Source organism: Babylonia areolata, chromosome 15 (genome assembly GCF_041734735.1).
Source record: "Babylonia areolata isolate BAREFJ2019XMU chromosome 15, ASM4173473v1, whole genome shotgun sequence".
Classification (NCBI taxonomy): Eukaryota; Metazoa; Mollusca; class Gastropoda; order Neogastropoda; family Buccinidae; genus Babylonia; species Babylonia areolata.
Window position 1 is genome coordinate 1,809,707 of NC_134890.1, and position 12,548 is coordinate 1,822,254.

General features: G+C 41.4%; 1 protein-coding gene across 1 annotated transcript; it reads left to right on the plus strand.

The window, feature by feature from the left end:
• The first annotated feature begins 71 nt into the window (after nt 1-71).
• Nucleotides 72-10,701, plus strand: LOC143290362 (GATA zinc finger domain-containing protein 1-like). Its single transcript, XM_076599740.1, has 4 exons — nt 72-499; nt 1,255-1,317; nt 5,543-5,723; nt 7,032-10,701. Exons 1-4 carry the CDS (start codon nt 173-175, stop codon nt 7,343-7,345), a joined length of 885 nt encoding a protein of 294 aa, XP_076455855.1. The 5' UTR covers nt 72-172; the 3' UTR covers nt 7,346-10,701.
• Nucleotides 10,702-12,548: the final 1,847 nt, after the last annotated feature.

Sequence of the window (12,548 nt, forward strand, 5' to 3'; positions counted from 1 at the left end):
GAAAGTTTGTTTGATGCAAACAACGTTGGAGATGAGTCGTACATATTTCTGTGAATTAATCAAATGTGCCCGGGTTCCCCAGACGAAGAAAACGACTCCACGAACCTGTGTGAGAGACCAAACCTGTTTCCTGGATTCAGCTGAAAGTGAATAAGCAGGGAAACGGTCCAAAATGCCATTTGGAATAAAACCTGTCTGCATTTCCTGTAGAGTTACAACCTCAACAATATGGAGGAAAGGAGCAAATCAGGAGATTCTGTGCAATTCGTGTGGTCTGAAGCAGGCGTCGAATGGTGGAAAAGATTCGGCCACAAATGGGAACTCCACCAACACGAAGAACGAAAATGGCTCTGGGAATGGAAACCAGGGCAACAACAGTCAAGGAGGCCCAGTTCTGCGGAAAAGTGCACGTATAAAACCAGGGAAGAGCAAAGTGCAAGCAGCAACGAAAGCCCTTGCAACGAAAGGGAAAAGCCGACGCATTATATTCAAGAAGAGTGTAAGTTTCCCCTCCTGCCAGTACTGAGGTAGAACTATTTCATCTTTTTGATCCACCAGTGCAAGTGTATCATATTTTATTATCGGGGTCCATGTTTACAGCAGATTATTTTATTCATCTTGAAGACAAATTATGCAGTGCAGTGAATCATGATGTGTGTTGAAAGGTAAAGTCCTCAATACATATACAGTAATGTATGTAGGAGAACGAAAAAGACACTTGACACATTCCGGAAAAAGAAACAGATTAGAATGTCAACATGGTATTGACTGACCCACTTGTGACTCTGTGTGTGTGTGTGTGTGTGTGTGTGTGTGTGTGTGTGTGTGTGTGTGTGTGTGCTCCTTTATTGGAGTTCTTCCAGGCTGATCTGTGTCAGCATCCTGGCTCAGCTAAGAACAACTAACCAGCAGCACCATGTGTAAATAGTTTTAACCATTGAAACCAGTCTGAGCTACAGGCCATCCCTGATTACGCCCAGTTAGCTCAGCAGACTCCACCACTGGATTACACATGTCTGTTAGAACCCAGTCCAACTCCAAGCCTAGGAAGATGAAGACACACCACAACACATCACATTCACACACCACATTATATGCACTGATCCACAGAATGTGAGTGTACACAAAAAAATGTGATTGACAAGTAACTGAAATTGGTGTGTGTTTTTTTAACATCAGTATGTGGAAATATTTTTTTCTTTTAGTACAAGTTTGTAGAATCAGCATTGATCATTATTGAATGTTTTTGTCCAGCAACCTATCAAGGCTCCAAGGTCTGTGGCAACCGTCGTAACTGGTAGCAGTATTTTCTATGATGTAAGTATCACTCTTGATAGCATTATTTCCAGTATATTGACTTCTTTTTCTGCTTAAACAGTATTAAAGTTTAATTGTTTGTAGTAGTAATGGTGTATTATCAGTTTATCATCTCATTGCTTGATTCATTCAGTTTTTATTTATTATTATTATTTTTTTTTTTTTATAGATAGACTGTTTGTTTCATTTTCATTTTATTTTTTGTGAGGCTGATTGATTCGAGGAATGACGTAGTAAATTGTGGAATTTTTTAAACTGATTGAAAAAAAAAAAGATTGAAAAAAAAAAAGTGTTGTACTGTTGTACACGAAGTTGTGGCCAGTGACACTGGAGATTGACGTTGTTCAAGTTAATGGTCGTAGCCTTTACCAGATGATGATTTTTCATGATGACTTCACAGCCTGGTGGATCACTCATTTCTCATACTTTGGAAAGAGTCTTCTCCATGTATATTCCTATTGGGATAAAGTTAGTCTTGTAAGGCCCACACCTAACGCAGAGCTGTTTAGCTGTCTATTCTTCACACTGTGGTGTATGTTGTGTGCAGCCTGTTGGAAGGTCTTTATATGATCTGCCTTCAGTACATGAAGGAACTTGATGACCGCAGCAGTTTTAGTGTTAACAGACAGGAATTTATGGCAATACAGGAATTAGCAGTAACAGACAAGGACTTTATGGCAATGCAGGAATTAGCAGTAAAGACAGGGAATTTATGGCAATGCAGGAATTAGCAGTAACAGACATGGAATTTATGGCAATACAGGAATTAGCAGTAAAGACAGGGAATTTATGGCAATACAGGAATTAGCAGTAACAGACATGGAATTTATGGCAGTACAGGAATTAGCAGTAACAGACATGGAATTTATGGCAATGCAGGAATTAGCAGTAACAGACATGGAATTTATGGCAATACAGGAATTAGCAGTAACAGACATGGAATTTATGGCAATGCAGGAATTAGCAGTAACAGACATGGAATTTATGGCAATGCAGGAATTAGCATAACACACATGGAATTTATGGCAATGCAGGAATTAGCAGTAACAGACTTGGAATTTATGGCAATGCAGGAATTAGCAGTAACAGACATGGAATTTATGGCAATGCAGAAATTAGCAGTAACAGACATGGAATTTATGGCAATGCAGGAATTAGCAGTAACAGACATGGAATTTATGGCAATGCAGGAATTAGCAGTAACAGATATGGAATTTATGGCAGTGCAGGAGTTAGCAGTAACAGACATTGAATTTATGGCAATGCAGGAATTAGCAGTAACAGACATGGAATTTATGGCAATGCAGAAATTAGCAGTAACAGACAAGGAATTTATGGCAATACAGGAATTAGCAGTAACAGACATGGAATTTATGGCAATGCAGGAATTAGCAGTAACAGACATGGAATTTATGGCAATACAGGAATTAGCAGTAACAGACATGGAATTTATGGCAATACAGGAATTAGCAGTAACAGACATGGAATTTATGGCAATACAGGAATTTGCAGTAACAGACATGGAATTTATGGCAATACAGGAATTTGCAGTAACAGACATTGAATTTATGGCAGTACAGGAATTAGCAGTGACAGACAAGGAATTTATGGCAATACAGGAATTAGCAGTAACAGACATGGAATTTATGGCAATACAGGAATTTGCAGTAACAGACATGGAATTTATGGCAATACAGGAATTTGCAGTAACAGACATTCAATTTATGGCAGTACAGGAATTAGCAGTGACAGACAAGGAATTTATGGCAGTACAGGAATTAGCAGTAACAGACATGGAATTTATGGCAATGCAGGAATTTGCAGTAACAGACATGGAATTTATGGCAATACAGGAATTAGCAGTAACAGACATGGAATTTATGGCAGTGCAGGAATTAGCAGTAACAGACATTGAATTTTTGGCAATGCAGGAATTAGTAGTAACAGATATGGAATTTATGGCAATGCAGGAATTAGCAGTAACAGTCATGGATTTATGGCAATGCAGGAATTAGCAGTAACAGACATGGAATTTATGGCAATACAGGAATTAGCAGCAACAGACAAGGAATTTATGGCAGTACAGGAATTAGCAGTAAAGACAGGGAATTTATGGCAATGCAGGAATTAGCAGTAACAGACATGGAATTTATGGCAATGCAGAAATTAGCAGTGACAGACAAGGAATTTATGGCAATACAGGAATTAGCAGTAACAGACATGGAATTTATGGCAATACAGGAATTTGCAGTAACAGACATGGAATTTATGGCAATACAGGAATTTGCAGTAACAGACATGGAATTTATGGCAATACAGGAATTTGCAGTAACAGACATTGAATTTATGGCAGTACAGGAATTAGCAGTGACAGACAAGGAATTTATGGCAATACAGGAATTAGCAGTAACAGACATGGAATTTATGGCAATACAGGAATTTGCAGTAACAGACATGGAATTTATGGCAATACAGGAATTTGCAGTAACAGACATTCAATTTATGGCAGTACAGGAATTAGCAGTGACAGACAAGGAATTTATGGCAGTACAGGAATTAGCAGTAACAGACATGGAATTTATGGCAATGCAGGAATTTGCAGTAACAGACATGGAATTTATGGCAATACAGGAATTAGCAGTAACAGACATGGAATTTATGGCAGTGCAGGAATTAGCAGTAACAGACATTGAATTTATGGCAATGCAGGAATTAGTAGTAACAGATATGGAATTTATGGCAATGCAGGAATTAGCAGTAACAGTCATGGATTTATGGCAATGCAGGAATTAGCAGTAACAGACATGGAATTTATGGCAATGCAGGAATAACAGTGACAGACATGGAAATGGCAATACAGGTTTTAGCAGTAACAGACATGGAATTTATGGCAATACAGGAATTAGCAGTAATAGACATTGAATTTATGGCAATGCAGGAATAACAGTGATATATATGGAATTTATGGCAATGCAGGAATTAGCAGTAACAGACATGGAATTTATGGCAATGCAGGAATAACAGTAACAGACATGGAATTTATGGCAATGCAGGAATTAGCAGTAATAGACATGGAATTTATGGCAATGCAGGAATAACAGTAACAGACATGGAATTTATGGCAATACAGGAATTAGCAGTAACAGAAACACACATGGAAGTGGCAGCAATGGTTTTAGCTTCAACCGACATAGACATGGCAATACAGGTTTTAGCTTCAACAGACGTGGACATGGCAGTACAGGTTTTAGGTTCAACCGACGTGGACATGGCAGTACAGGTTTTAGGTTCAGCCGACGTGGACATGGCAATACAGGTTTTAGCTTCAACAGACATGGATATGGCAATACAGGTTTTAGCTTCAACAGACATGGATATGGCAAAACAGGTTTTAGCTTCAACTGACATAGACATGGCAATACAGGTTTTAGCTTCAACCGACATAGACATGGCAAAACAGGTTTTAGCTTCAACCAACATAGACATGGCAAAACAGGTTTTAGCTTCAACCGACATGGACATGGCAATACAGGTTTTAGCTTCAACCGACATGGATATGGCAATACAGGTTTTAGCTTCAACTGACATAGACATGGCAATACAGGTTTTAGGTTCAACAGACATGGATATTGCAAAACAGGTTTTAGGTTCAACCGATGTGGACATGGCAATACAGGTTTTAGCTTCAACCGACATGGACATGGCAATACAGGTTTTAGCTTCAACCGACATGGACATGGCAATACAGGTTTTAGCTTCAACCGCCATGGACATGGCAAAACAGGTTTTAGCTTCAACCGACATGAACATGGCAAAACAGGTTTTAGCTTCAACTAATGTGGACATGGCAATACAGGTTTTAGCTTCAACCGACATGGACATGGCAATACAGGTTTTAGCTTCAACCGACATGGATATGGCAATACAGGTTTTAGCTTCAACCGCCATGGACATGGCAGTACAGGTTTTAGCTTCAACCGCCATGGATATGGCAATACAGGTTTTAGCTTCAACCGACATGGATATGGCAATACAGGTTTTAGCTTCAACCGACATGGATATGGCAATACAGGTTTTAGCTTCAACAAACGTGGACATGGCAGTACACTGTATACAGGTTTGAGCAGAAATAGACATGGAAATGTATGCATTGCTTGTATTGCCTGGGTCAGTATTACCAGATGGGATTAGATATGATCTGTACACAGAGTGCTTGTGTTGCCAGGGTCAGTATTACCAGGTGGGAGACATTGTATCCCTTGTGGACCACGAGGGGGGAGTGTTTTACGCACAGCTGCGAGGGTTCATGTGTGACCAGTACGGGGAAAAGAGTGCGGTGATCACCTGGCTTGTACCCACACAAAACAGCCCCCAGGACAGATTTGATGCTTCCACCTATGTTTTGGGTGAGTCACTGAATCCATCGGACCTTTCACCATTCCAGATATTGTCGCTCTGTCCATGGACAGTGTGTAGTAACCAGTTAAATTTCTTCCCTCATTTTAGTCATGAGTTCAATATCTCCCTTGGTTTTGGTAACAAGTTTCATTATTTCCACAGGTTTAGGTAATCAGATGAATATCTTCTCTCATTTTGGTAATGAGTTTAATATAGATCTCCCTTGGTTTTAGTAACCAGTGAAATATTTCCCCTGGTTTTAGTAACTAGTTAGATATATCTCCTGGTTTTAGTAGTAGTAGTAATAATAATAATAATTCATAACTTCCATGACTCAAAGCAGTGAAATATCTCCCCTGGTTTTAGTAACCAGTTAAATATATCCCCAGGTTTTGGTAATGAGGTAAATATCTTCCCTCATTTTAGTAACCAGTGAAATATCTCCCCTGGTTTTAGTAACTAAGTGAAATATCTCCCCTGGTTTCAGTAACCAGTTAAATATATCCCCAGGTTTTGGTAATGAGGTAAATATCTTCCCTCATTTTAGTAACCAGTGAAATATCTCCCCTGGTTTTAGTAACTAAGTGAACTATCTTCCCCGGTTATAGTGACAAGTTCAATATCCCCCCTGGTTTTAGTAACAAGTGATATATCTTCCTTGGTTATAATGACAAGTTCAGTATCTCCCCTCAGGATGCTGTGAACTGTTGATAGTGATATATGTTGTTGTTGCTGTGAACTGTTGATATTGACATACTTTGTTGTTGCTGTGAACTGTTGATAGTGATCAATATATATTGTTGTTGTTGTGAACTGTTGATAGTGATATATGTTGTTGTTGCTGTGAACTGTTGATAGTTATATACATTGTTGTTGCTGTGAACTCTTGATAGTTATATACATTGTTGTTGCTGTGAACTGTTGATAGTTATATACATTGTTGTTGCTGTGAACTGTTGATAGTGATCAATATACGTTGTTGTTGCTGTGAACTGTTGATAGTTATATACATTGTTGTTGCTGTGAACTGTTGATAGTTATATACATTGTTGTTGCTGTGAACTGTTGATAGTTATATACATTGTTGTTGCTGTGAACTGTTGAACTGTTGATAGTTATATACATTGTTGTTGCTGTGAACTGTTGATAGTTATATACATTGTTGTTGCTGTGAACTGTTGATAGTGATCAGTGTACATTGTTGCTGTGAACTGTTGATAGTGATCAGTGTACATTGTTGCTGTGAACTGTTGACAGTGATCAATGTACGTTGCTATAGCAAACCATGATGACGGTGACTGTGGCGTGCCGTGCAGGTCCCGAAGAGGACATTCCCCGCAAGATGGAGTACATGGACTTTGTGTGCCACGCCCCCTCAGAGTACTTCAAGGCCCTCAGGACGCCCTACCCCGTGATAGGCTCCCAGCCTGACCTGTGCTTCATCTGGACCTCCCTGGGGCCCGAGATCCGCACCACCCCCTCCCGGGACGAGATCTTTGGCGTGAAGGATGAAGGTGAAGACGCAGCTTCCACTGCGAGTGATGCTCCGTCGTCCTCAGGGAGAGGGGGCCGGGACAAGGACAGAGAGAAAAAAGACGACAGGAAAGTGGTGAAAATGGAGTGTGATTAGCAGTGAACTTCCTGTTGCCTTTACTCTGGAGAAGTGTATGATAGTCAGTCGTCGTGTTCCGCCGTGACCATCAGGACAGCTTATGTTTCTTCCAACAGGCGGCAGAATCGTGCCCTCGCCTGAAGAAGCTGTGCCACTGTGAAATTTTTGGCTGCATTTTAATTACAGGTTTTAAAGGCATGCAAAGACCACTGTTGTTTTTATCTTTATATATATATATATATATATATATATATATATGTGAATGAATGAGTCAGTCGTGTCCAACTGTTGATTGATGTGGATACTTATATAGCACCTATCCTTAGTCAGAGACCAAGCTCTAAGCGCTTTACATACACAGGGACATTTGCACCACAGGCTGCCGACCTGGGTAGAGCTGACTGACGGCTGCCACTGGGCGCTCATCATTCGTTTCCTGTGTCATTCAATCAGATTTCAGACGCACACGCATACACAGTCAGACAGACATGTAACATTTTACGTGTATGACCGTTTTTATTTATTTACCCCGCCATGTAGGCAGCCATACTCCGTTTTCGGGGGTGTGCATGCTGGGTATATTCTTGTTTCCATAACCCACTGAACGCTGACATGGATTACAGGATCTTTAATGTGCGTATTTGATCTTCTGCGTGCGCATAGACACGAAGGGGGTTCAGGCACTAGCAGGTCTGCACATATGTTGACCTGGGAGGTTGGAAAAATCTCCACCCTTTACCCACCAGGTGCTCCGAGATTCGAACCCAGAACCCTCAGACTGAAAGTCCAGCGCTTTAACCATTCGGCTGTTGCACCCGTCTATGACCATCAGAACAGCAGAGGAGGCAACTGCTGTCCTGACTATCTGGGCTAGAATTTGATTATTGTGTAGCGTGTCTTGCCCAAGTTACACCCCAACTCTCTGGGCCCAGAGGGTTTCAGGACAGTCTTGAGAATTACTCTGCATGTGAATGTGTGCTTGGGCATGCATGAGTGTGGGTTTGTGTGGGCGTGGATTCATTGTGTGTGCAAGGAGTGTTATTAGACATGACTTTGATACACTGGTTTCACCACAGTGAACAAAGTACACCAAAGCAGCGAGCAACACATGAGACCTGATGAAGATCTGCTGAAAACAGTTGACCTTGCTGAAACAATCCTTCATGGAACTTCTGAGGGAGGGAGTTGGAGAGAGACCGACAAAACGATGGACGGACAACACTGCAGGATGGACAGAAAAACCATTTGTAGGGAGAGACAGACAAAACGATCCTCTGACAACACTGCAGGATGGACAGAAAAACCATTTGTAGGGAGAGACAGACACAATGATGGACGGACAACACTGCAGGATGGACAGAAAAACCATTTGTAGGGAGAGACAGACACAACGATGGACGGACAACACTGCAGGATGGACAGAAAAACCATTTGTAGGGAGAGACAGACACAATGATGGACGGACAACATTGCAGGATGGACAGAAAAACCATCTGTAGGGAGAGACAGACACAACGATGGACGGACAACACTGCAGGATGGACAGAAAAACCATTTGTAGGGAGAGACAGACACAACGATGGACGGACAACACTGCAGGATGGACAGAAAAACCATTTGTAGGGAGAGACAGACACAACGATGGACGGACAACACTGCAGGATGGACAGAAAAAACATTTGTAGGGAGAGACAGACAATACGATGGATGGACAACACTGCAGGATGGACAGAAAAAACGTTTGTAGGGAGAGACAGACACAACGATGGACTGACAACACTGCAGGATGGACAGAAAACCATCTACAGAGACCCAGGCTTTGACATAGAACCGACAGACCTGGAGGAATCTGGTGAACAGTTGTGCGAGGTGCTCCATTGAGTCTTGACAGTTGAGGGAAAAGAAACAGCATCATTGAGTGTGTATGTAATCTGCTAGTGTGACTGTGTGGCTGTGAGATACAGATGGGAGAATTCTCTGTCGATCTGTTCTGGTGTGACTGTGTTAGATACAGATGGAGAATTCTCTGTCAATCTGTGCTGGTGTGACTGTGTTAGATACAGATGGAGAATTCTCTGTCAATCTGTTCTGGTGTGACTGTGTTAGATACAGATGGAGAATTCTCTGCCAATCTGTGTTGGTGTGACTGTGTTAGATACAGATGGAGAATTCTCTATCTGTGCTGGTGTGACTGTGTTAGATACAGATGGAGAATTCTCTGTCAGTCTGTTCTGGTGTGACTGTGTTAGATACAGATGGAGAATTCTCTGTGTCAGTCTGTTCTGGTGTGACTGTGTTAGATACAGATGGAGAATTCTCTGTCAGTCTGTTCTGGTGTGACTGTGTTAGATACAGATGGAGAATTCTCTGTGTCAGTCTGTTCTGGTGTGACTGTGTTTGATACAGATGGAGAATTCTCTGTCAATCTGTGTTGATGTGACTGTGTTAGATACAGATGGAGAATTCTCTGTCAATCTGTTCTGGTGTGACTGTGTTAGATACAGATGGAGAATTCTCTGTCAATCTGTGTTGATGTGACTGTGTTAGATACAGATGGAGAATTCTCTGTCAGTCTGTTCTGGTGTGACTGTGTTAGATACAGATGGAGAATTCTCTGTCAATCTGTTCTGGTGTGACTGTGTTAGATACAGATGGAGAATTCTCTGTCAGTCTGTTCTGGTGTGACTGTGTTAGATACAGATGGAGAATTCTCTGTCAGTCTGTGCTGGTGTGACTGTGTTAGATACAGATGGAGAATTCTCTGTGTCAGTCTGTTCTGGTGTGACTGTGTTAGATACAGATGGAGAATTCTCTGTCAATCTGTGCTGGTGTGACTGTGTTAGATACAGATGGAGAATTCTCTGTCAATCTGTGTTGATGTGACTGTGTTAGATACAGATGGAGAATTCTCTGTGTCAGTCTGTTCTGGTGTGACTGTGTTAGATACAGATGGAGAATTCTCTGTCAATCTGTTCTGGTGTGACTGTGTTAGATACAGATGGAGAATTCTCTGTCAATCTGTTCTGGTGTGACTGTGTTAGATACAGATGGAGAATTTGAAAAGAAGGGAACAGTTAGGTTGTATTGGTTGTTTTTTGTGAATAGTTAATGAAATCCGAGTTCACAAATGACTAGTTTTATTTTATTTTATTTTTTTTTTTTTTACAAAAGCCAGAGGTTATTTGAAACAAAACCAACATTATTTAGGTTAAATGTTATGGGGTAGACACATGTTCTAGACATGTTTTAGTTTAAAGACCTGAAGTGTTGAAATTAATATTGTAATAACAGGGAAATAAAATTGTTTTGCATTCAGTGTGTTTATTGCTGTCAGACAAGTGTGTGGTGTTAACTGCATGGAAATAAATGGTCTGTCTTTATTCATGTGTGTGTGTGTGATATGTGGTGAATGTGTGTGTATCATGTGTGTGAATGTGTCATGTGTGTGAATGTGTCATGTGTGTGAATGTGTGTGTATCATGTGTGTGGATGTCTGTATCATGAATGTGAATGTGTGTGTGTGTCTTGTGTGTGAATATGTGTGTATATCATATGTGTGTGTGTGTGTGTGAATGTGACTGTGCAACACACTGATTGTTGCATCATTAATCACCCCACTCTCACACACACTGATTGTTGCATCATTAATCACCCCACTCTCTCAGACTCTCGCACACACTGATTGTTGCATCATTAATCACCACACTCTCTCAGACTCTCACACACACTGATTGTTGCATCATTAATCACCGCACTCTCTCAGACTCTCGCACACACTGATTGTTGCATCATTTATCACCGCACTCTCTCAGACTCTCCCACACACTGATTGTTGCATCATTAATCACCGCACTCTCTCAGACTCTCGCACACACTGATTGTTGCATCATTTATCACCGCACTCTCTCAGACTCTCCCACACACTGATTGTTGCATCATTAATCACCCCACTCTCTCAGACTCACACACACTGACTGTTGCGTCATTAATCACCGCACTCTCTCAGACTCTCGCACACACTGATTGTTGCATCATTAATCACACCACTCTCTCAGACTCTCGCACACACTGATTGTTGCATCATTAATCACCACACTCTCTCAGACTCTTACACACACAGATTGTTGCATCATTAATCACCGCACTCTCTCAGACTCTCACACACACTGATTGTTGCATCATTAATCACACCACTCTCTCAGACTCTCGCACACACTGATTGTTGCATCATTAATCACCGCACTCTCTCAGACTCTCGCACACACTGATTGTTGCATCATTAATCACCCCACTCTCTCAGACTCTCGCACACACTGATTGTTGCATTATTAATGACACCACTCTCTCAGACTCGCGCACACACTGATTGTTGCATCATTAATCACCCCACTCTCTCAGACTCTCATACACACTGATTGTTGCATTATTAATCACCACACTCTCTCAGACTCTCCCACACACTGATTGTTGCATCATTAATCACCACTCTCTCAGACTCTCGCACACACTGATTGTTGCATCATTAATGACACCACTCTGAGTCAGACTCTCACACACTGATTGTTGCATCATTAATCACCCCACTCTCTCAGACTCTCGCACACACTGATTGTTGCATCATTAATCACCACACTCTCTCAGACTCTCGCACACACTGATTGTTGCATCATTAATCACCGCACTCTCTCAGACTCTCCCACACACTGATTGTTGCATCATTAATCACCGCACTCTCTCAGACTCTCGCACACACTGATTGTTGCATCATTAATCACCCCACTCTCTCAGACTCTTGCACACACTGACTGTTGCATCATTAATCACCCCACTCTCTGAGACTCTCACACACACCGATTGTTGCATCATTAATCACCACACTCTCTGAGACTCTCACACACACTGATTGTTGCATCATTAATCACCGCACTCTCTCAGACTCTCGCACACACTGATTGTTGCATCATTAATCACCCCACTCTCTCAGACTCTCACACACACTGATTGTTGCATCATTAATCACCCCACTCTCTCAGACTCTCGCACACACTGATTGTTGCATCATTAATCACCACACTCTCAGACTCACACACACTGATTGTTGCATCATTAATCACCACACTCTCACTGCATCATTAATCACCCCACTCTCTCAGACTCTCACACACACTGATTGTTGCATCATTAATCACCACACTCTCTCAGACTCTCGCACACACTGATT

Bases quoted from the DNA above. Each gene is read 5' to 3' on its own strand.
- LOC143290362 (XM_076599740.1), top strand. From the start codon at position 173: ATGCCATTTGGAATAAAACCTGTCTGCATTTCCTGTAGAGTTACAACC. The intron at 500-1,254 runs GTAAGTTTCCCC...GTTTTTGTCCAG, and splicing joins GCATTATATTCAAGAAGAGT to CAACCTATCAAGGCTCCAAG. The intron at 1,318-5,542 runs GTAAGTATCACT...TTGTGTTGCCAG, and splicing joins GTAGCAGTATTTTCTATGAT to GGTCAGTATTACCAGGTGGG.